This window comes from Rhineura floridana, chromosome 11 (assembly GCF_030035675.1).
Source record: "Rhineura floridana isolate rRhiFlo1 chromosome 11, rRhiFlo1.hap2, whole genome shotgun sequence".
NCBI classification, from domain to species: Eukaryota; Metazoa; Chordata; class Lepidosauria; order Squamata; family Rhineuridae; genus Rhineura; species Rhineura floridana.
This window is the reverse complement of record NC_084490.1, coordinates 40,893,832-40,918,955: the sequence shown is the minus strand read 5'-3', so window position 1 is coordinate 40,918,955 and position 25,124 is coordinate 40,893,832. Positions and strand designations below refer to the sequence as shown.

General features: G+C 47.5%; 1 protein-coding gene across 10 annotated transcripts in view; it reads right to left on the bottom strand.

Moving 5' to 3' along the window:
* Positions 1-25,124, bottom strand: part of MPP3 (MAGUK p55 scaffold protein 3) — an 89,917-nt gene that overhangs the window by 31,640 nt on the left and 33,153 nt on the right. For 8 of the 10 annotated variants that reach the window (XM_061591361.1, XM_061591360.1, XM_061591364.1 and 5 more), the window contains 6 exons: positions 20,113-20,187; positions 17,822-18,018; positions 14,271-14,330; positions 12,323-12,387; positions 3,608-3,628; positions 880-921 (listed from right to left, as the gene is read on the bottom strand). In XM_061591361.1, the coding sequence (XP_061447345.1) occupies positions 880-921; positions 3,608-3,628; positions 12,323-12,387; positions 14,271-14,330; positions 17,822-18,018; positions 20,113-20,187 (460 nt within the window). The remainder of the gene's footprint in view (positions 1-879; positions 922-3,607; positions 3,629-12,322; positions 12,388-14,270; positions 14,331-17,821; positions 18,019-20,112; positions 20,188-25,124) is intronic. The other 2 variants (XM_061591366.1, XM_061591367.1) reach the window with 2 other exon arrangements.

The following is a 25,124-nucleotide window of genomic DNA, read 5'->3' as shown; positions in this document are numbered from 1 at the left end:
TTCCCCATCCTTGCTGTAAATGCACGGAACCCCACACTGCTTCAACACAGGGACAACAAGCCCCCATTTCGTTAAGGGGTTGTCTGTATTCACCCTTGCCCTTGACTGTTCACAGGGTTCTCTTATCTTATTCACATATATATATGCCAGTTCCCAATAGTCTGTCACAATCTAACAGGACAAAGAAACTGGACCTGGACTATGGAAAAAGGGGTTGGCTCAGTTATCATGGTTCCCATTGAGTTCTATGTGACACAGCTAAGAGGGGTGGAGCCTGCTTCTCCCTTTAGACAGTCCAGAGTAGTGCTATCTGGGTGCAAACCTTTAATTTCTTCCATAGAAGTGAATGCCACCAACGTTGCACTTGGGGACCAGCCAACACCGACACGATTTTAGCCTACCAGGGTCTAATATGATATAAGGCAACATCCTAATGTATTCAAAGTACATGCAGGTTGCAGAATTCAGCTTTCCCAGCACAGAATCTCGGAGGAGGTTTTGGTTGGTTCGTTTTTCCAAGGCAGAGTATATACCATCCTATTTCTATGTAAGCAGCATATTTAATTGATAGCGTATTGTACACTGCATTGAAAATGTTATAAAGTCCACATTATCAAAACAAATTATTTGTTTGGATTGTCAGATTATGTTTTGAAATGAATTAGTATAACCTGTCATTGTAATGATGCACTGATGTGTATTTTTGCTGTCATGCTGTGGACCACTTAAGATATTTATGTTGGGAAATGTGGGCACATTTGTGTTGGGAGAGTAGCATACAAAATGAAATAATAAATTAATGTATGATACTAACATGGCTTGTGTATGGCATGGCCCACAACCACGGCCAGAATGGGTTGAAGACCGCCAGTTCCTCACCTATATATTGTCCATTGAAGTATCCTTCACAATCACAGTCTTCTGTTTAGACAGAAAAAAGAGAGAGAGAATGGAAGGGTGTTAAGAGAACAGAAGTTGTTTTACCGATATATATATATATATATATATATATAGTGGAAGATGAAGAGTTTCATATGACATCTCTGATGCTTTTGCATGAAACTGGAGGGGGGCAACTGAACAGTAAAAAGGAAGTACTGATGTGATGCATGTGGTTACAATAAGGACACGGCGTCTCCAGTTAGGCCTAGGAAAGACCCTTGTCTAAAACCCTGGAGAGCTAATACCAGATCGTATCGGCAATGCTGAGCTAGGTGGCCCAATGGTCTGACTCAGGGGTTCCCAAAGTGTGGTCCACGAGCTTCATCCAAGTGGTCCATGGCACATCTCTGGACTGGTGGTTGAAGATGGCACATCCATAACATTAACTATTCAATGCTGGTTTTAATTCTATTTTAATTCTTCTTTTATTTCTTATATTGTATTTTATTGCATTGCAATTTGAATTCTATGGAATAGAACAAAATGCAAGAAATAAAAGAAGCAACAGGCAGTGGTGGCTACAATGTGTCCTCGAACGCTGAAAATACCCCTCGCTTGTCTGGATGGAGGGCAGAGAGGGATGTGTGATTGTGTGTAGAAATCAGCCTATTGTACAAAGGTGAATTTTAATTTTTTGCTCCGCCTACTTTTGCTTCTGGCCACACCCACCGCTGGCATGTGGCCCTTGAAAGGTTGCTCAGAAGGGAAGGCTGAAAAAAAGTTCCCCACCCCTGCTCTAGCCACTGGCTAAACGTCAAGCAATGAGACTTCAGCCCATTTAAAATTAATTTGGAAAGTGCAATGTTTACCACTGTACACCAAAACGATTTCCTCCTCCTCTCTCAACTGGACTTCTAACTTTGTTCTTTAATGGCAATTATGCCCAGAGACCACATGGAAACTGAAAGCAAACAGCACCAGGAGCTAAAGTGCTGGAATTAAAATGTAGCCCCCGAGCTGATAAAAATAACAACATTTATTTATAAAATCACCTCCAGCACTAGATGCTGTGCACTCATTCCGTCAAAACCCTGTCCCTACAGTCTTAAGTAGTTGTTCTTTTCTTGCAAGGAGCAAGCCCCAAAAGTCAGAAAGGGGGGGGAAGCAAGAGCATCACATCGTGGATCAAGAGGAAATGCCTGCTGTGTTAACAAAGGCTCCAAGGAGCAGCACAATCGCTTTTAAGAAACGGCAGGAGCTTAATCCATGTGATTAGCACACACACAAAATTACATGATTAAAAAACAAAACAAAAAAGCACAAGGCAAATTAATAGCTAAGGAAAATTAAACAAGATTGACATTAGAATCCCTGAGGGGGAATACAAAAGAAAATGCAACAGTTCTTCCCACTTTGCCGTGCTAAAGGGCTAATTGTGCAGCAAGCCTAAATTCAAATCCATCAATTGCTAATGAGGTGGGCAGAGATACAAACAAAACCAGACCTGGGCTGGAGTGAAATTAGATTTAGGAGCAAATTTGGCATTCCAATGACATTATGCCCAAGATCCACGCTGAATCAAGCCCCCTCCCCCTCATCCCCCAGATAGGGCTGTGTGTCAGACCGACATTTGCAGGTTTCCAACACAAGCACAGATCCTGCTCCCTTGTACAGAAATGGCCTCTTCATCAGCCTCCCTAAGAACGTAAGAAAAGCCCTGCTGGATCAGGCCAGCGGCCTATCCAGTCCAGCATCCTGTTCTCACAGTGGCCAACCAGATGCCTGTGGGAAGTCCGAAAGCAGGACCTCAGTGCAACAGCCCTCTCCCCTCTTGTGATTTACAGCAATTGGCGTTGAGGCATCCTGTCTCCGACACTGGAGGTAGAACATAGCCATCATGGCTAGTCTCCTCTTCTTCATCATCAGTGTCTTCTGCAAGCCCCCTCTTGCTTCTCTCTCCCTGGCCCTCCAATTCACCTCGGTCCTATCCTGTGCTCAGCCACCCAGCAATCCATCTTGCTCATCTGTCATAGAATGCAAACTATCCCTATCCGCATTGCATCTATGTTCTTGTTCACCACGTAGCAGGACTGCACTTAAAGAGGTTAAAAAGACATTTCTGTGCAACACTGAGACTCTCAAGGTTGTTCACATGCATACATTTTTTCCCTGACACAGAAACATAAGGGTACAATCCTAAGCCCAGTGAATGCAACAGAGCTTACTGCTGAGTCAAATAGAAGCAGTCATGTGTGAAGCAGCCGCACAGTATTTTTTTTTAAAAAAAGGTTCCTAGTCCTCATGCTTGCACATGAAACTGAAAACATCTCCATGCCCACCCTTTCCAACGTCACTGTGTATCCAGGTTATTTGAAAAAGAATGTATCTTTTTAGAAGCAAAATTAATTATAAAAAACTATACAAATAGATGTACATACAGCACACATTTTATTCTGGGTTGTATCCAACTAAGTCCTACTCAGAGTAGATCCACTGAACTTAATGGACGTAAGTTAATCATGTCCATTAACTTAAATAGGTATACTCTGAGTAGGGCTAATACTGGATACAGCCCTCTCTTATTTGCAGAACTTGGGCTTCCTGTCTTAGAATCAGGATCTGCTTCCGATTGGCTTTGGTCAGAGAGGACTGTTTTATTTAGCAAGCTCTTTATGTGCAGGAAAAGGCACAGCTGGCTCACTCCAGAAACAGGTGAAGAACCTACCTTTCTCAGAAGATTGATCATCTGTGGTCAGCATGAAAAGATAGAGGCAACACAGTTAACAGGAGACCAAGGAAAAATGTTGCAATTAATTAGAGCTATTTGTTCAGATTCTGGCCTCCCCAACTTGTATAGACAGTTGCATGGGGAGATATAAGGGCAATGGAGAAGGCTATGTGCCCACATTGATCACCAATGCTGGAGATCCCTGGAATAGCCTTTCATTCTGGGTAAGTTCCACTCCACAAGACCCAAGTGGCCTGCGTACGAACCCTCCTTCCTCCCTTCCTTGCAGAATGACAGCAGATGCTACCAGTTGAGGCTCCCATTCTTGGTTAACACCTTGTGGCCAATCCGCATTATTATTTTGGCATGCTAACGACATAGCCAGGCCACCCCAAGTTCCCAGTTCTCACCCCCTTCTGGCAAATGCTTCCATTCAAGATGAGTTGTGCATACCAATGTGGGTTTTCCAACAAAAAAATGAAATGGAAAATGTTCAGCTGCCCTAAATACCCTGAGATCGGAGATATTATGGCTGTTTGACATATTTAGTAAACAGAAATAAATAATGCAGTGTGGATTTTAAATAGTGTATACATCTCCCTGAAGTTTTTGCAATAGCCAATATTATTTGAATTGAAATATCAGAGGGGGGGATTAATAAAACATTCCAAGGCTACAGTCCTATAAAATCAAATGTATTAGCAGATATGCATATAATTTCTTAGTAGGCATGCACAGGATTGCACTGTTACTGTGATCTAAATGTTAGTTTCAAGGGGTTTTTTTATGTTTGGATGATCATATCATAGTTTATGAAGCTGAGATACGAACACGTCTGTGGTCTATACATGCAGCCCCTTCACATGACTGGCAGGAGTGGATGGCATCCAAAGGGGCAGAGGTGAGAAAAGGAGGGGGAACCTCAGGATGTCAAAAGGAAAAAAGGAAAAATGTAGATGATGAAATTCCAAATGGATTTAATAAAACTTTTTAAAAGAAATGTGCCCTACCCCTGTTCATGGTTCAGATATATATTGTACGTAGATATTTGATACAAACTATCTATTGATTGTATTTTATATTTATTTGTTTTAGCCCCTGACAAAGGCTGAGATTTGTCAAGCCGAAACGTGTGTTGGGCACATTTCTTTTAAAAAGTTTTATTAAATCCATTTGGAATTTCATCATCTACGTTTTTTCCTTTTGACATCCTGGGGTTCCCCCCTCCTTTTCTCACCTCTGCCCCTTCACATGAGCCACAATTAAACCAGGAAGTCTTTATAATTCACCACAGTTTCCCATTTCGGAAACTAGGAAACTATAGTTATCTCCTTCAAAACAACCTAGGATATTAAAGCAACGTCAAAACATCCTGGGTTGTGTCAGCTCTACACTGCATCAGCAGTGTCAGGGGGGGCTGGAAATTTCTGGGTCTTTGGCAGGGAAGGAAAGTCCCTAGCCAGCAGTCGGGTTGTAAATCTGCCAGGCCTATCCGAAGCGTACTTGCCGAGTCAGAAGTCCAGAAGCGAGGTCAGTGGAGGTCCGGGATCAATTGCCAAGGAGGTCAGTCAAAGAGATGCTGCAGGGAAACTAGGTCTACACAAAGCCACGCCTGACGTTGCAGTCAGCAACAAGCTGCAGCCAAGGGGTGCCTTATAAAGAGCAGGATGGACAGCAGGTGTGAGCCCTCAGCGTTTGGGCCTTAAGGAGACAGGCCTGCCTCTCTTCTGCCTGACCTTCTGCTGTCTACGTTCTGCAGGTGAGGGGGGAGTATCCTGTTCACTGTCTGTGTCTGGCTGCAGGGCCTCTGCTGTCCCTGGGGTGCTCTGCAGCTGAGGGGCAGAAGGAGCTGGATTCTCAGGAGGCTCCTCCGTGTCTCCTGCTGCTGCTGGGTCTGCTGCTGTTACTCCCGAGTCGTCCTCATCTGAGGAGTCCTCTGACGGGGCCATGACACTATCCCCCGCCCCACGACCAACCCTCCGCCTCCCGCCGGGGCCCGGCTTATCCGGGTAGCGCTGGTGGAAGCGCCGGACCAGACGAGGGGCATGCACCTGCGCCACATGAGGTACTGGAGGCAGCCCCGATGCCTCCGGGAGTCCAGGATCTGCGCCACTTCGAATTCCTCTTCCCCGTTGACTTGTATCGGTGGTGGGGGCCGTGGTTGACTACCCAAGGGGTGAGGTGGGAGTGCGGGAGTCAGCAGTGATCTATGGAAGACAGGGTGAATGCGGAAGGAGGCAGGGAGTTGGAGCCGGAATGCCACCGGGTTAATTTGCTGGGTGATCCGGAAGGGACCTGCATTCCGAGCCTCCAGCTTGTGAGACGGCCGTTGCGAACGCAGGAATTTGGTTGAGAGCCATACCCGGTCGCCTACCTTCAGCGGCGGGCCTGGTTGGCGGTGGCGGTCAGCAAAGCGCTTATATGCGTCCTTGGCCTGCTCCAGCTGCTCCTTCAGGACTGCCTGCAGGGCTTGCAACTCCTGCAGCATGACATCCGCAGCGGGGACCAGCGACGGGGGTCGCACTGAGGGGAAGAATCGGGGGTGGTAGCCGTAAGAGGCAAAGAACGGGGTCTGGCGCGTGGAGGCATGCACGGAGTTATTATACGCGAACTCCGCCAGCGGTAACAGATCCACCCAATTGTCCTGTTGGAAGCAGGTGTAACACCGCAGGTATTGTTCGACGGTGGCGTTGGTACGTTCTGTTTGTCCATCTGATTGAGGGTGGTGGGCGGAGGACAAGTGGATCTGGACATTCAGGGCCCGAAACAGGGCCTGCCAGAACCGGGCGGTGAACTGGGCTCCTCGGTCAGAGATCAGGTGGTCGGGGAGGCCGTGTAACCGGAAAACCTGGGTCAAGAACAGTTGTGCAGTTTCTGGGGCAGAGGGTAGGCCGGCACAGGGGAGGAAATGGGCCATCTTGGTGAACAGGTCTACGACTACGAGGATGGTGGTCATTCCCCGGGAGGCCGGTAAGTCTGTGATAAAATCCAGGGAGACCGAGCGCCAGGGCCCGGGGGGGGTAGGCAGTGGGAGCAGGAGCCCCGGGGGCTTGCCGGGGTGGCTCTTGGCTCGCTGGCAGGTATCACAGGCCGCTACATAGTCCTTGACGTCCGCTTGGACCTGGGGCCACCAGAAATCCCGTAGGACCAAGTGGAGGGTTTTATACGTTCCAAAATGCCCTGCCGGCTGGCTGTCATGGCAGAGGTGGAGCACCTCTCCCCGCAGAGCTCCCGGGGGAACGTACAACCGGTTCCGGTGATACAAGAGGCCCTGCTGCAAGGAAAAGGGGCTGTCCCGGGCGGGCATCCCTGACTGGAGCTCTCGCTGCTGGGCCAGGGCGTAGGGGTCCTTTTGCTGCTGTTCCTGCACCCGGTCCAGGAGGGGTTGCGGCTGGTGGGTAGCGGCGAAGTTCTCTGGGCGAAGAATTGGGTGAAGGGGGCGATCGACCTGCTCGGCTTGGTATTCTGGCTTGCGAGAGAGCGCGTCTGCTAGGGTGTTTCGGCGGCCAGGGAGGTAGGTGACCGTGAACTGGAACCGGGAGAAAAACAGGGACCACCGGATCTGGCGTTGGTTCAGCCGTCGGGCGCTTTGCAGGTGCTCCAGATTTCGGTGGTCTGTTTGTACCTGGACCGGATGGCGTGCCCCTTCCAGGAGATGACGCCAGGTCTCGAAGGCTACTTTGATGGCCAGTAACTCCTTCTCCCAAATGGTGTAGTTCTGTTCTGAAGCGTTGAGTTTCTGGGAGTGGAACGCACAGGGGAGCAGGGACTGCTTGCTCCCCACCGGCTGAAGTAGGACCGCTGCCACTGCCTTATCAGATGCATCGGCCTCCACTATGTAAGGTCGGGTAGGGTCGGGTTGCTGGAGGATGGGTTCAGATGTAAAGGCGTGTTGGAGGCGCCGGAAGGCCTGTTGAGCGGCCTCGGTCCAAACAAACTTCTCTTTGCCTCGAAGCAGGTCTGATATGGGCGTGGTGAGTTCGGAGAAGTGGGAGATGAACCGGCGGTAATAGTTGGCGAAGCCCAAGAAGAGCTGCACATCTTTGGGGCTTTGCGGAGCTGCCCAGTGGAGGATGGTCTCAATTTTGGCGGGGTCCATCTGGATACCCGAGGGCGAGATCCGATGGCCTAGGAAATCCACGGTCGTGAGGTCAAAGGCGCATTTTTCGAGCTTGGCGAAGAGGCGGTGCTCCCGTAGGCGCTGCAGCACCGCTCGAACGTGCTCCTTATGTTCCGAGGGGTTCCGCGAGTAGATCAGGATGTCATCCAAGTAGATCACCAGGAAGCGGTCTAGGAGGTCCCGGAAGATGTCGTTCATGAAGTGCTGGAAGACGGCAGGGGCGTTGCACAAGCCAAACGGCATCACGGTGTACTCAAAGTGCCCATAACGGGTGCGGAAGGCCGTCTTCCACTCATCGCCCTCCCGCATACGCACCAGGTTGTAGGCCCCTCTCAGGTCTAGTTTGGTGAAAATGCGAGCACCCCGCAGCCGCTCTAACAGTTCTGGGATCAGGGGCAGAGGGTAGCGATTCCGAACTGTAATCTGGTTGAGGGCACGGTAGTCATTGCACAGCCGGAGTTCCCCACATTTCTTTTTGACAAAGAGGACAGGGGCGGCTGCAGGGGACGTGGAAGGGCGAATGAACCCTCGGCGCAGGTTCTTGTCGAGGAACTCTCTGAGGGCTGCCAGTTCGGGTTCTGACAGGGAATAAAGCCGGCCCACAGGAATCTTGGCTCCGGGGAGCAGGTCAATGGGACAGTCGTAAGGACGATGGGGCGGCAACTGGTCTGCCTCTTGCTTCCCAAACACATCCGCGAACTCCCGGTACTGGATGATGGGGTCATGCCGCTGGAGCCATGCCAGGCCCAGCACGACCGGGAAGTGGGGTGCGGCAGCCAGGTAGAACTGGAGGCTTTCCTCGTGCTCCCCCAGGAACATGTCGAGCGGCACTCTCTCCTGTACTACAGGGCCCGAGGCGAGAAGCCGGCCATCAATAGTCTCCACCAGGAGGGGGCGGTGAATGGGTTGACTAGGAACCCGGTGGAGCTTGGCAAAGGACACGTCCATAAAATTGCTGGTGGATCCTGAGTCCAGCATGGCAGGTACTTGTAGGGTCCGCCTTCCGGGGACTGTCAGTGCGATCAACACGGTCAGATGCTTGGGCGGTGAGGAACTGAGGTGGCAGGCCCCTTGAACCATGACGGTGCCCCGGCTCAGGGGCCTGTGAAGGCCGGGGCATGGGTGTTTCCCGAGGCAGGGGCTGTGGGTCGTTTCGCGGAACACTGGGCTGCAAAATGTCCTGGGGTCCCGCAATACAGGCAGAGGCCCTGTTGCCGGCGTCGCAGCTTTTCGGCCGCAGAGAGACGTGGCCGAGCCCCTCCCAGCTGCATTGGTTCTGCCGGGGGTGTAGGGTCCTTGCCGACAGGCTCCAAGGGCCCAGCCACTGGGGCTGATGCTCTGTAGACTGGCCGGGGTCGGTTGGCAGCATGCCTGCTTTCCAGCCTCCCGTCAATCTGGAGACACAGGTGTATGAGGGCTTGCAGGGTTCCAGGGCGCTCCAACCTAGCTAGCTCATCCAGGAGCTCATCCGACAGCCCCTCCTGAAACTGGTCCATGAGAGCGGCTTCGTTCCAGCCCAGGTTTTGTTGCAATAGACGAAAGTCTGTTACATATTCCCCCAAGGGGCGTCGGCCTTGCCACAGCCTGCGTATCCAGCGGTTGGCTGTAGCAGATTGGACTGGGTCCTCGAACATAGCCTTCAGTTCTCTGGTGAAGCCGGCTAGGTCGTTGAGCACGGGGCTCCGCTCGAGGAGCAGGGGCGTGGCCCATCTAGCTGCCGCCCCGGTGCAGAGGTTAATCAAGAATCCCACCCGGGTCTTATCATCTGGGAAGGCCTCTGGGCGTAACTCCATGAAGAGCTGGGCCTGGGCCAAGAAGGCTGAGAGCTGGTCGGAAGCCCCAGTAAATTTCTCTGGGAGAGTCACAGGGCACTTGGCTCTCCCTGTAGGGAGAGGGGGTGGGGCTGCTGCTAGCTGGGTTTGCAAGCCTTGGACGGCCAACAGCAGCTGGTCTACTTGTGAGCGCAGGAGCAAGTTTTCCTGCTGGAGTTGCTCCATGGTCAGCACTTCCCCCACTCCTTTGTTGCCTGCTTTGTTTGGGCTGACTGCAAACTGTCAGCTCTACACTGCATCAGCAGTGTCAGGGGGGGCTGGAAATTCCTGGGTCTTTGGCAGGGAAGGAAAGTCCTTAGCCAGCAGTCGGGTTGTAAATCTGCCAGGCCTATCCGAAGCGTACTTGCCGAGTCAGAAGTCCAGAAGCGAGGTCAGTGGAGGTCCGGGATCAATTGCCAAGGAGGTCAGTCAAAGAGATGCTGCAGGGAAACTAGGTCTACACAAAGCCACGCCTGACGTTGCAGTCAGCAACAAGCTGCAGCCAAGGGGTGCCTTATAAAGAGCAGGATGGACAGCAGGTGTGAGCCCTCAGCGTTTGGGCCTTAAGGAGACAGGCCTGCCTCTCTTCTGCCTGACCTTCTGCTGTCTACGTTCTGCAGGTGAGGGGGGAGTATCCTGTTCACTGTCTGTGTCTGGCTGCAGGGCCTCTGCTGTCCCTGGGGTGCTCTGCAGCTGGGGGGCAGAAGGAGCTGGATTCTCAGGAGGCTCCTCCATGTCTCCTGCTGCTCCTGGGTCTGCTGCTGTTACTCCCGAGTCGTCCTCATCTGAGGAGTCCTCTGACGGGGCCATGACAGGTTGTTCCAAAGTTGTTAACCATAGTTTCCTGGCTTATTATACAGAGATATGATAGTTCAAACACAGTCAATAGCAAATAGTTCCCTTCTCTTATTTAGATTTTAAAGGGCGGGGGGAAATGAAGGCACTGAAAATGGTTAACATGCTCATTTTAGTATGCCTGAAGTGCTGTATGCATAAATATATGTGCTTCTATGGTTAGTCACCTGAAAAAAGTTAATTATATCTTTGATTGTAGATTTGCCTGGTACTATATCCATTCCAATTGTTCAGCCTGACTTACATTATATTCATTGTGCTACAAATTAATTTTATTAAACAATGCATTTTGAAATGAGGAAGGTTTCCTGCTTAAAATGTTCCACTTCACTTGTTACACAATGCTTAATCTTTAAAAAGAAAGAGGTAGCTGGGACTCAGGTTTGCTTGGAATCCAGATATGCAGGGGATGAGCAGAGACAACAGTGACCAAGGAAAGACCATCTGTGCGTTTGCAGTGACACTGCCCTTTACTATTTCAATGCTGGCTCCAGGACTGATACTTTGATGGGGCTACATCTGGGCATAAAGCAATCTCTGGACTCAACCCAGATTGCGAAAGTTTTTTAGCAGCTGGTGAGCTCCACATGTGTGTCAGAACATTCACAAAACCAGTCATCACAATGCCCCCCCCCAAAAAAAACACCACTACCACCTTATAGTCATTTCACTAAATCATTCTTATAACAGGATATGGAGTGGCTATCTTAATCATAAGGATCAGGCCAGAGAAAGCAGCAGATATACAAAGCCTGCAATGACTTTAGGGATGGGGGTAGCCTGCCCTGCAACATAACTTAATTTTTAAGCATCCCAGAATTGTGTACAAAAAAATTGAAAAAACCCCTCCCAATAAGGACTGGCAACTGTGTTTGAATCTCATCAGCCATTGGCTGAGCTACTGTGATAACACACAGTATCCATTTAAACATTCTAACTTCTGAGAGGGAAGGACCAGCCTTGGAATGCTGGCAATCAGTGCAGCTCCTGCAGGGAAAGCAAAAGGTTGTATGGAAGGGAGGAAAGATACCACGCATGGTCTTGCCACTTGGCAAGGCATCAAGTGCCTTTGTACAGGGCTTTCTCAAGAATAGATCCCAACAAGCCAGATATAGTGCCTTGACTTAGGCACCATGGGTTGCCTGCATACCTTGCAGGGCTTGTATTGGTCATACTAACTTTATTTACAGGGTCATCACATCGACATAAATCATGTTATCATTATAGTATTCTCCCATAATCTGACCTTTGTCCTTTTGCAGGAGTATTCTGATTAATAAACTCTGCAACTGATTGTTTATGTATTGCCCATCGCTCATATGAGATTAGGAATTTACTATTTATATACAAGTTCCCTAGTGGCTGGTTCTAAGCCAGATTTCGGCTGAACATCAGGAAAAAGCTTCTTAACTGTTAGAGGGGAACAACAATGGAACCAATTACCTAAGGAGGTGGTGGGCTCTCCAACACTAGAGGCATTCAAGAGGCAACCGGACAGCCACCTGTCAGGTATACTATAAGTTTGATTCCTGCACTGAGCAGGGGGTCAACTTGGTGGCCTGAGAGATCCCTTCCGAATTTATGATTGTAAGCCTTCCTTCCCCGATTCACATTCCTCTAGCCCTGCATTGCATGAGCATAGAACAAATGGCTGTCATTAACTCCACAGAAGTGAGTGGAGGATGGGACACAAAATGCTTTCTTCACACCACAGAGCTACCTTCCCTGTATTACTCTCGCCTCCCCCGCAGTGCTACATCACTGCTGCTGTATCTGAACAACACAATACAGCAATACTGCAGGCTCTTTGTGTGGCCTTGTACCTTTCAAGGGATGGCATTACAAAACCTCACCAAAGAATATGGGGGGGGAGGGGAACCAGATGCAGTGAAAACACAAATCACATTGACCAAACAAGAGACTCACAGAGTGGTTTTGCCACACTTCTGGTGTTGTGCACTGCGCCCATGGCCCTTCTGTACATCAAACGCCTATGTGCAAAAACAAGAGTTCATAGTTCAGATTCAGAAAAGGGGAAATGTAAGAAGAAAGTGATAGTCTTTAGTCAAACGATCTGGGTTGGATCCTGAATAAAGTCATGTCCGCACCATACATTTGAAGCAGTCTTACGCCACTTCAACAATCATGGCTCCCCCAAAGAATCCTGGGAACTGTAGATGAAGGGTGCTGAGTTGTTAGGAGACCCCTCACAGAGCTACAGTTCCCAGCACCCTCAACAAACTAGAGTTCCCACAATTATTTGGGGCAAAGCCATGACTGTTCTAGCCGTTTAAGACTGCTTTAAATGTATGATATCGATGTGACCAAGTTAGTTGCACTCAGTTTCTATTAAAACAATGGAATGAAGAACCAAATTACACATTATTTTATTCAGTTAATAATAGCAATTTTTAAAAAGCTAAAAGTGGCTGCTTTTATTCCACAGGGGAGGGAAGCAGCTGTGGAGTCCTGATCCAGAACACGTTCCTGATCCATTCCAGGGGTGTCTGTGTTCACTACCGAGAAGCAATTCTGAATAACCACAAACTGTGTGTTTCCCCTTATCTATTTTATGGCTTTGCTGCATTCAAAAATGTAAGGATTTGAAGCTGCATCCAGATGTTGATGACCCTCAGCCCAGCCTTTTTTCTATAATCCCAACCTTCTTCCAAAGGAGCTTGGGGGTCTTACATGGTTCTTCCCTCCCATTCTATCTCACAGCAACCCTGTAAGGTAGATTAGACTGAGAGATAGTGACTAGGCCTCACCCAATCAGCATCATGACCGACTGGGGATGTGATGTGAACCTGGGCCTCCATGTCTAAGTCTGGCCCTCTAAGCTCTTTATCACACTGCCTCAGTTACCTTTACTGTTCATATATCTTCTCGTGCAGTGTTCAGGAACGTTAGGCCTAGGGGGCCAAATGTGGCCCTCCAAATTTCTCTATCTGTCCCTTGGGACTCCCCCCACACTACATCTCCTCCTCAGCCTAACACTCCTCAATGGCCCTGATTCACACTGTTTTAGCCTGATTCGGAATGTGTCCTTGAACTCTGATAATGCCTCTTTTCTTTGTCTCTCTGTGTGTGTAAACTAGCTTGAGGGCAGCAAGGGAACCTAATTCCAGTGGTCTTTGGTAAGGGGGCATATAGCATTGAGTCCATTGATGCGAACACATTCCAGACAGCTGAAGTCTGGACCGTGGCACAGTTACCTATAAACCTCTTCATGGCTCAGGACCCCAATATCTTCTGGAATGTCTCTCCTGACATGAACCTACCCAGACCCTTAGATCTTTATCTGAGGCTCTTATACAAGTCCTCCTTCTGAAGGAGGCCGAGAGGGAGATGACAAGGGAGAGGGCATTTTCAGTTGTGGCTCCCCATCTGTGAAATGCTCTCCCCAGCGAGGTCCACCTGGTGTCTTCACCATCTTTTCGGGGCCAAGCAGACTTACCTTTTTTTCCCCAGGCTTTTGATGGGCTGAGCTGACTTTACACTGCTGTTAGTATGCTACTAAAGCTCCCTGTGGCTGTTATGGAGCAGCGTGTGCGTGCATGTTAATGTTTTATATGAATTTTTCATGGTATAAAGTACTTATGTTTGTTTTTAAATATAAGTCAGTTGGAGACCTTTCAGGTAACAAGCAATTAAGTAAAATAATATAAAATTTATATTTGTTGCTCCACCCACTCTTGCCTCTGGCCCTGCCCACCATTAGCTTGTGGCCCTCAGAAGGTTGCCCAGAAGGGAACGTGGCCCTTGGGCTGGCAAGGTACCCACCCCTGTTGTAATCAATGGTTCTGCTGCCTGTTCACAGAACCATTCCTCCAGAGACACTCCCGTCCTCAATTATAATGCACCCTTCACTCACTCCTTTTTTTTAAAGCAGGTGGAGAAAGTTTGATCTGAGTCTTCATTGTTGTTGTTTTTCCTGGAAGACATCCACAGTGTACCTTCACAAGAGATGGTCACGTAATAAAAGTAGTACGCTGGCCAAGTAATCAATAGGTTTGTATCTTGCTCCAATAAAATTATCTTAATAAGCCATCATGACATGATGTCTTAACCCTGCTCCCAAACAGACTGCTAACTCATTATAAAAGGAGGTTAATGTACAAATTGGCACTCTGTTACACCTCCTCACAGGAGTGTACAAACAATGGGACAATTAGAGAGGTTTTAGCACGTCAAACTAATAGAAACGCAGAGTGATTCATTTCTCCAATGGCAGATGCTGAAAAAGAAGCCCTCTGATCTGGAAGCCCCTTACCCTGAATCAGAGATGTTGCATTTACTAACTGGAGAGCATGAGACACTCTGTTCATGCTCAAATGCATACACTTTCTTCATACATTCCAGGGATGAGATGTGGCAATAAAATAATTGGAATTTGTCTTGAACGGGCTGGACCATTTCAGCTAGAGGCTATTATTGCTGTTTATATGGCAACATCAGTGTGCATGCAGCTTCACAGAAGACAGGTCAGGAGGTCAGGTCCCTGTCCCCAAGGAGCTTACAATCTAAAAGGGGTGCTTGTTAGTGATGCCAAGCAAGGTTGGATGCTGATTCTGAATGGGGTCTCTTTAGGTTTGGGGGGCAGTTCATCGCCCAATACACCATTCGTTGCCTAATGCCTACAACAGCTCTACTCTGCACTGCTATACACAGCCTGCACCATTGCCCCCTCCAGCCATCTCCCTCATTCTTCTCGCTGCTTTTCAAAGCTCTTAGTCCTTGATTCTGAGACTTCCTCCATTGATTCCACATCCTATCCAGTTATGTATTTGGTGGGTGGAGCAGCACATTGAAATGGTCACTGTTCCAGAACAAACATGGATAGGTTTCTTTGATGGGGACATGGCTGCCAGTAACAGTTGGAGTAGAAGCAGATCCCATTCCTGGATCTGTTCTGTAAGCTGTCAGGGGCCAGCCTCCCTACAATCAGAAGGGTCTTCTGAGGTGCAGCCTATTTGAACAGGAATGGGGAACCTGTGGCCTTCCAGATGTTATTGGATTCCAATTCCCATCAACCCCAGACAGCATGAGCAATGGTCAGGGATGATGGGAATTACAGTCCAGCAACCTCTGGAGGGCCACAGGTTCCCCATCCCTGATTTAAACCCTCCGTTGGCTCCTGACCTTCGCTGCAGCAATAACCTAGTCAGTTGCTGTTGGACACCCGTACGCAGCTTGAACTTGGTTCAGCTGCCCTTAGAGCTCTCCAAGGTCCTGATTCCCTGCCTGAACTCATGCCCCACCTTCCCCATCCTCCCTTGCGTCTTTTCCTGGAATAAGAGATAAGCAGATGCAGGGATTCAGATCCAAACTAGCTCAGTTCAAGCTATTTGCATAGCATCCACATCAACGGGTTTGTTCAAGGGGCGTGAGTGCAAGATAAGGCAAGAGCAGCTGGATTCTTATTTGGAAGCAGACTTAACACAGCCTCACTGGGAAGGAGTGGGCAATGTCCAAGGCCTCCCAGAGGGTATATGGAGCCTGGAACAGGTGTGTGATGTTGGAGGCCTTTTGTGTATGCAATGTGAGCGCAGTGGCAGGGCCATAGCAAAGGCCAGTGGTATGCACAGAAGTGATGGCCGGGGAAGGGGAGCCTGCTTGTGGAGGCCAGGGCTAAGTTGCCCCCCCCCAATGCAGCTCTGGAGAAGGGAGGCATTATTTCCTCTCCCTGCTTTTGAAAGCTATCTGCAGCACTGCAGGATTCTTGGCTTCTGATTCTTGTGCGTTTTCTGGCTATTTAGTTGCCATAGGCAGAAGGAAGGAGGAGCTGTGCAAAGATGAATATTCAAAGGAAATGGTGTGATTAAAAGCGGAAGGCAGCCAATTGCAACATGCAGAACATTTGTTTCTATTATCATTGATTTGTCCCCTTCTTTGTACTAAAAATCAATTTTTAAGAGGAGAAAATTCACAGTGGCAAGCTGCATCCTGCCTTTCGGAGCTGGATACTGTTCTTTAAACCCCCCAGTGCTGGTGTGGTTGCAGAGAGGCTTAAGAGAGAGAGGAAAAAACTGGTCTTGATGATCAGAGCCTAAGATTTGCCATGGGGAATCAAGTTTATCCTATGTGGCTGATCAGATCACTTAAAAACCAATTCAGTTATACAGAGGCACTACTCAAATGCAGGATCTTGTAAGCAGGGATAGGGGACCTCTAACTGTTGCTGGACTCCAACTCCCATCAGCCCAGGTCAGCAGGGCCAATGGTCAAGGCTGATATTGGGAACTGTAGTCCAGCAATGCAGGTCTCCTGTCCCTGCTATATGGGATTTAGCATCATGCACTACCTCTCTTACAAAGAGCTAAAATTACAATTAAAACAAGAGCATTAAACCACCACAATACAAAAAGAATAGCATAACAGGAGCCAGCAAAATTAAAACATGCACCAAGCAGCATAAAAGCAATGTACAGAGGATTTTTTAAAGTCTGGGAAATTTAAAAAAAAGCTCTTTACTCAGCATTGAAAGGACATGAAGGCAAGCCTCTTTCTTAGAAGTAGACCCTTTTCCCTGGAGCCATCCACTACACATCAGATGATGAGGACATGCAAAGAAGATGCTCTGTTAAGGATCTCAGAACAGTCTTCCTGAACCTGCTGCCCTCCAGATGTTTTGTAGTCCAAAACATTCGGAGGGCACCAGGTTTGGGAACACTGTCAGGGTTTGGGCAGAGATATAGGGAGACAAGAGGCCCCTCAGGTGTAAAAGGTCGAAACTCAAACCTAACACTGAATTGAACCTGGAAACAAACTTGGAGCCAATGTAGATGGTGAAGCACAGAGATAAAGTGACTATAGAAACTTCAGCTGGTTCAGATAACTGCAGCCAGAACGTCAACTGGAGTCAATTTTAGGGAGCACACATCTCCCATTTTGGAGGAACTGGCTACCACTTTGTTTCCAGACACAATTCAAAGGGCTGGTTATCATCTATGAAGCCCTAAGGGCCAGGAAACTTTCTCTAATATGAAACTGGCCAAGTTTTGAAGATTTTCTCTTAGAGGCCCTTTTCCCAAATGTTTCACCAGGGGGAACAGCCATCCAAGAATGTCATACAAGAGAAAGAGATTAGACACTTGACTTTTCCCCTTCTAGGTTGCAAAAAACCACTGTTTGGGGTTTTGTCCAAATGTGGTAACACTTGGCTTGTCTTCAAACCGTGAATCCCAAATCCCAGTTTCATCCTGGTTTGAAGGTGAACAACAGTTTGCACAAACCATAGTTTGTTAACTTTGGATGAAACAGCAAATTATGGTTTACCACAAACTAGAAGCAAAAACTTCTAATTGCTTCCCTTCTCACTCAAGGGAAGCGGATGTTCATCACTGCTTTATTATCCTAAAAGTTCAGCTATGGTTTCTTGTCACACCTGCTCCCAGAGCCACCCAACTGCTCTCCCTGACCAACCTTTCTTGGAACTGCTTAGAGGGGATCAGCCCTGCCCGAAGATTCGTGTCACCCACACGCTTGGCCTGCCACCATGTTGGGTCATCCTGGCTCACCACCTCCAAGATGTGCCTTCTCTGAAATGGCAGCCCAGCCTCCTGGCATGGGATAGCTTTATCCTCTTTCGGGTTATAGGAGAAGAGGGCTCTCATGAACACCTGGTAATGAAAGAATGACTATTATGGCCAGAGCTGTGGGTTTCCTGCAGTTCCACGCAAGTACAGAAAAAACATAAAATTTTATAAAGTCTGCAGAATTCATCATTCTCAATGGCATGTCATCATGAGCCTCAGGAATATGAACATAAATTACAAATAAAATGAATAGAAAGTCAATGGTTCTCAAAATGGTAGAGCGGAGGGGGAGGGACATATATTAGCATTGGGCCAAACTGGCCTCTCACATTTGTCAGCCCCATTCACAAGCAGCAAATTGGAGGAGCCACTTCAATTACTTAAGATTATAAATAAATAAGAGTATTTTGGGGGGTGGGGCCCAAAACAGTTCAAGCGTTTTTAGGTGGGAGGGGCGCTTACCATGGTGAGGATGGTGGCTTCCTTCCCCTGCCACTTATACATCAAGATGGTGAACCTGTGGGTCTCCAGATGTTGCTGGACTACAATTCCTAACATCCCTAACCACTGGCTGTGCTGGCTGGGGCTGATGGGAGTTGGAGTCCATCAGCATCAGGAGGGCCAAAGGTTCCACGTTCCTGTTCTACATTTTTTTTTAAAAAAAGTGTTTGTTTTGGCAACAGTTGCTTTTTTAACTGTTTTTTTTTAAACTGCAATCTATAACAACTAGCTAATGTAATGCTAGTGTCATTCCAGGAGAATTCTGGGGGTGGACAGGGGGTGGACAGGGGGCTGTTGTTTTTAAGCAGTTAAAAAAAAAGAAAACCACTGCCGACATTACCAGCAGCATTTTTTAAACTGTGAAAAGAGAAAGGGGGAGGGGAACTGCCACTGCCACTATTGCAGTTCCCCCATACACCCAAAACACCATCTAAAACATTTTGGTCCACACATGCCCCTGAGCCCTTTCAAACCATACTGGCACGTATACACACACGCCTGCCAGTTCAAACCATTTTTGACCCCACATACCCAGAGACTGTGTCCCTCTTATGTGGAGAACATGACCTTAGAAATCCCGACAAACCACTGATTTCAGGGGAAAGGTCAACAGAGCCCACCCACGCTGTGGGATAAGCCATAAGCTCTTCAAAAATACAATGAAAATGGTTCTCTTGGGCTGGATTACAAGCAGGCCTGTTTAAGTCTTTTGAAAACATGCAAGCAAAGGGCTCGGTTGCATCCTCAAGACAATCTAGCCCTATTTGCTTATTAGCCCGCTCACACATCCAGTGAACATGCGAGGGCATTAATGAGCAAAGAGGCCTTCTGTTATGGAGTCAATTGCCTCCTCAACCTCCTCCAGGCCAGCCCAAGGCATGTTGCCATCTGACATTCCATGTTCAGAAGCCAAATGAGATCTGCATCTGCTCCAACTATTTTGGGGGGGGGGCTGCTGCCTTCCTCTGCATAGAGGTAGCGCTGGCCCTGACTTCCTCCCTCCCTGGGCAACAGCAACTCTGATTTCAGACAAGAGTCTTTCCCAGCCCTACCTGGAGATGCTGGGGACTGAACCTGGGACCTTCTGTGTGCAAAGCAGAGGCTCTGCCACTGCTGCTATTACAATTTATTACAACTTTTTGGCCCCAAGACAGTCCCCACCCAAATGCTTACCCTCTTGACCTGAAAACTGGTTTCCAACCTGCTGAACTGCCATGACTCCCTTCTTGGAACTCCCAAGAAGCCATCACAGTTAAAACTATCCGTTCATGTTCACAGTGTAAGCGCAGCTCTGAACTGAGAGCTGTGGGGATTCTCCATGGAGCCAAAGGGAAGATCCATGTATTAACAAGCCAAAAGCACTGTACAATCATTTGCCTGGATGCCCTTATCAGGGAGAGTGGGATTGCAACCACTGCCTCCCCTCTACACACACATTCAGCAGAAGGTCTGGAAGAACCCATGCACTAATCAACAGCCCACGATGAGTGTTGATCTCCCCAATTAAAGAGTCCACAATTTTGGTGATGGAAGCTATGAACATAGGCCCTTTCAGACCTTCCACCAAACACATCTACATGGGGTGGGGCCACAAGCCCGTTCCCCCCCAAAACATGTATTCAGAAAACTATCTGAACAGGCCCAGCGTGCTTTCTTACTGCCAGGAAGATCTCTTACCTTGCTGTCCTTCAGGCAATCTTCTTCTTTGATGGCTGGAATTATTTTCAGTGTTATCGACCCCTGGGACTGAGCCTAAAAGAAAAGAACTTTTTTAATACAAAAAGCCAGACTATGTCTGTATTGTAAACACTGTTTAGGTCAGTTTGGTGCTTGATACACAGCGCCAAAGAAAGCTGACTCATACAGAGTCACCCCAACTGGCTCAGTACTATCAGCACCAACCAGCGTTGTCTCTCAAAGATTTCAGCCACAAACCTTTCCCAGTTCTTCCTGGAGATGCCAGGGATTGAGCCTGAGATCTTCAGTGTGCAAAACATGTGTGCTACCACTAAAAGACAGCCCTTTCCTGAAAGCGTAATATCCCCGCTTTCCTGAAAGCGTAATATCCCTGCTTTTCTAGATTGCATGTTGCTTTGCTCAGCGGATTGAAGGAAGATGTGTCAGAGACATTCCTTTCTACAGAAATCTTTAGAAAAAAGTAAAAGATGTGTGCAAAAGCTGAATGCTAAGGTGCCAAGTACAGCCATATTTTTTAAGGGAGGGAGAAAATGGAAATGGACTGCCTTCAAGTCAATCCTGACTTATGGCAACCCTATGAATAGGGTTTTCATGGTAAGTGGTATTCAGAGGTGGTTTACCATTGCCTTCCTGTGAGGCTGAGAGGCAGTGACTGGCCCAATGTCACCCAGTGAGCTTCATGGCTATGTGGGGATTTGGACCCTGGTCTCCCACATCATAGTCCAACACTCTAACCACTATGCCACACTGGCGGTGGAATTACAAATCAGTGTGGCACAGTGGGTAGAAGGCTGAACTGTACAGGTGAGTCTCAGGTTCAAACTCTCTCCTTTGACATGAAGTTAACTAGAAGCCTTGAACCAGTCACTCTTTAATCCAGCTAGGCTCCCTCTCAAGGTTAGAGAATATAAAGGGATACACCCATGTACAACACTCTCAGCTCCTTGGAGGAAAGGCAATGTGATAGACAAGTTAAATGGCATTTGTCCTATCATCCCACAGCTCAAAAAGATGGAGCTGTGTGGTCTGACAACCACACTACCCCAACTCAGTAATCCTATCCAATTTTATTTCAATTGATTCTGTGCCCCGCCTGCTTTCAGAGTTGATCTTCACCTTTGCAAGCACAACACCTATGATTACATTTGGCTGGGGTTATTTTGGTCATCCTTTGCCTACCATGAGATTCAAATGCTGGGCTGGGTATAAACTGTAACTTCGTTCTGCAATCTGCATCCTGAAATTTTCCCCTTTGGAGTGGGAGGCTGCAGCTGATCGGTTTACACTTTGCAGAATGCACCTCCCGGTACAGCTTGAATAGATTCTTGTCCAAAGCCCTGGAGAGGGACTGCCAGTCAGTGTAGACAATACTGAGCTAGACAGACCAATGCTATCGCATCTTCCTAACTCTGCACAGGCTCAGAATTTGGTAATGGTTGCAAGAAACAGCACCTTGACAATCTTAGCTTTACTGTTGTTTGTCAAAAGCATACTCTTCTCATGACTTTAAAAAGTCTGCCAATGGAATTGCAATGGGCAAGGGAAGAAGATGGAGACAAAACAAGATTTTGTGTGATCAGAGCTAGCTCATTATAGAGGATTAATGGCAACTAGCCACAATGGCTATGTTCTCCCTTCTCTGTATGCCTCTGAATACCAGTTGCTGGGAATCACAAGTGGGGAGAGTGTTATTATATTCAGGTCCTTCTTGTGGGCATCCGGCTGGCCACTGCGAGAACACGATGATGGACCAGATGGGCCTTTTGGCCTGTTCTAGTATGGCTTTTCTGTTCCTATGACCCTCATTACTAACAAATGCAGTGGGTAAAAACAATATGCCAAAAAATCTAATCTACAGTATGCAGATTTCCTTAATTTGCACAATTTCCAGGTTACAAAAACCAGCACTTGACACAGAATTCAGTGTTTTTTGCAGAGAAACACATCCCTTGTCAAAGGATGTCGGCGTTTTCAGGGTTGGCTGTTATATTCTGAAAGGCAACAGCTATTTTTCATGGGCTGCTTTTGTCCCTGGAGGAGCTGTTTTGCCTGTTTAATCTTGAAGTATTAAAAGTACAAAAATGCATTTTGCATGCACCATATTGCCAGAGTCTGCTAAAAGGAGACCCTGCCACTAGCTTTGAAAGAGAGAACCATGGGAGGGCCTCTTTGTAACCTGAAGCTCTTCAGCAAAGCTTAAACAATTCTTAAGTGCTTGAATGAGAATCCTGAAAGTTCTGGGTTCCTTTGTTCCAGTAGGGAGCAAAAGGCATTCTCCCCTTGGGCTGAATGAGAGTTCTGGATAACTAGGATCTCTTTCCTTCAACACTTTGAACATTAATTGACCCATTGAGAAGTATTCTTCCACTTTCTGCCTTGTTTCCAAGCAGAAAAAGATGAAAGGATGTTACCCTTCACATTATGGCACTTAGCTCATTTTCGTACTCATTCAAGTGGCCAGCATTCAGAGGACCTCTTTATGTCACACTGCAAACCATCACCTATGTTATTAACCACATATTAGGGCATGCCACATCACAGAATAATAAATTAGAACTGAAACATTATAGCACAATCTTATGCACGTTATTAACTCAGAAAGAAATTCAAATGAGTACAGAACTGCCATTTTAATTCAGCACCAGTCAATTAATCAAATTTTGCTAAAAAGAGAAAAGAAACTGACTAGATTAATTAAAATTAATTTGGGCAGCATCATATATATATATGAAATGGAAATGGACTGCCTTCAAGTTGAACCCGACTTATGGCTGCCCTATGAATAGGGTTTTCATGGTAAGCGGTATTCAGAGGGGGTTTACCGTTGCCTCCCTCTGAGGCTAGTCCTCCCCAGCTGGCTAGGGCCCGCTCAGCTTGCCATAGCTGCACAAGCCAGCCCATTCCTTGTCCGTAACTGCCAGCTGGGGGGCAACTGTGCTAAATAAGAACATAAGAACATAAGAAGAGCCTGCTGGATCAGGCCAGTGGCCCATCTAGTCCAGCATCCTGTTCTCACAATGGCCTACCAGGTGCCTGGGGGAAGCCCGCAAGCAGGACCCGAGTGCAAGAACACTCTCCCCTCCTGAGGCTTCTGGCAACTGGTTTTCAGAAGCATGCTGCCTCTGACTAGGGTGGCACAGCACAGCCATCATGGCTAGTAGCCATTGATAGCCCTGTCCTCCATGAATTGGTCTAATCTTCTTTTAAAGCCATCCAAGCTGGTGGCCATTACTGCATCTTGTGGAAGCAAATTCCATAGTTTAACTATGCGCTGAGTAAAGAAGTACTTCCTTTTGTCTGTCCTGAATCTTCCAACATTCAGCTTCTTTGAATGTCCACGAGTTCTAGTATTATGAGAGAGGGAGAAGAACTTTTCTCTATCCACTTTCTCAATGCCATGCATAATTTTATACACTTCTATCATGTCTCCTCTGACCCGCCTTTTCTCTAAACTAAAAAGCCCCAAATGCTGCAACCTTTCCTCGTAAGGGAGTCGCTCCATCCCCTTGATCATTCTGGTTGCCCTCTTCTGAACCTTTTCCAACTCTATAATATCCATTCTGAGATGAGGCGACCAGAACTGTACACAGTATTCCAAATGCGGCCGCACCATAGATTTATACAATGGCATTATGATATCGGCTGTTTTATTTTCAATACCTTTCCTAATTATTGCTAGCATGGAATTTGCCTTTTTCACAGCTGCCGCACACTGGGTCGACATTTTCATCGTGCTGTCCACCACAACCCCGAGGTCTCTCTCCTGGTCGGTCACTGCCAGTTCAGACCCCATGAGCGTATATGTGAAATTAAGATTTTTTGCTCCAATATGCATAATTTTACACTTGTTTATACTGAATTGCATTTGCCATTTTTCCGCCTATTCACTCAGTTTGGAGAGATCTTTTTGGAGCTCTTCGCAATCCCTTTTTGTTTTAACAACCCTGAACAATTTAGTGTCGTCAGCAAACTTGGCCACTTCACTGCTCACTCCTAATTCTAGGTCATTAATGAACAAGTTGAAAAGTACAGGTCCCAATACCGATCCTTGAGGGACTCCACTTTCTACAGCCCTCCATTGGGAGAACTGTCCGTTTATTCCTACTCTCTGCTTTCTGCTTCTTAACCAATTCCTTATCCACAAGAGGACCTCTCCTCTTATTCCATGACTGCTAAGCTTCCTCAGAAGCCTTTGGTGAGGTACCTTGTCAAACGCTTTTTGAAAGTCTAAGTACACTATGTCCACTGGATCACCTCTATCTATATGCTTGTTGACACTCTCAAAGAATTCTAATAGGTTACTGAATTTTTATAGGTTACAATAAAAATTGTAGATGGCAAGCCCCATCTTGCAGAAAGAAGGCTTTCTTCTGCGCCTTCCCACACCCCCACTGAGATTTTGCCATTCTATAATTTTGCTTGCTGATTGACTTACGGTATTTTATCATACTCTACTCCATATTTGTTGTTTTAATATGCTGTTCAACATTTGAGGGGGGCTGTCTTTGGGCCAAAAAGATTGTAATAAATTGCAATAGCAGCAATGGCAGAGCATCTGCTTTGCACGCAGAAGATCCCAGGTTCAATCCCCGGCATCTCCAGGTAGGGCTGGGAAAGACTCCTGCCTGAAATCCTGAAGAGTTGTGCTGCCCAGGGAGGATACTTTGGGGATTGGGAGACAAGAGAAGAATTTCAGAGTGTTAAAAGCTTTGAAGCGGGCTTTTCCAAGTCTGGATCAAGAGAACTTTGCTGGCATCCATATTCTCAATAGATGAAGCTTCCTTATAATGAATCAAACCACTGGTTCACCTCCTCAGAACTGTCTACTTCAGGGATGGGACAATGCAGCTCTTCAGACAAAACTGGACTAGACGTTCCAGTCATCCCTGACCAGTGACCAAGCTAGCTGGAGCTGATGGGTGCTGGAGTCCAACAACATATGGAGGACTGCAGGTTCCTATCCCTGATCCACTCTGGCAGAATCTCTCACA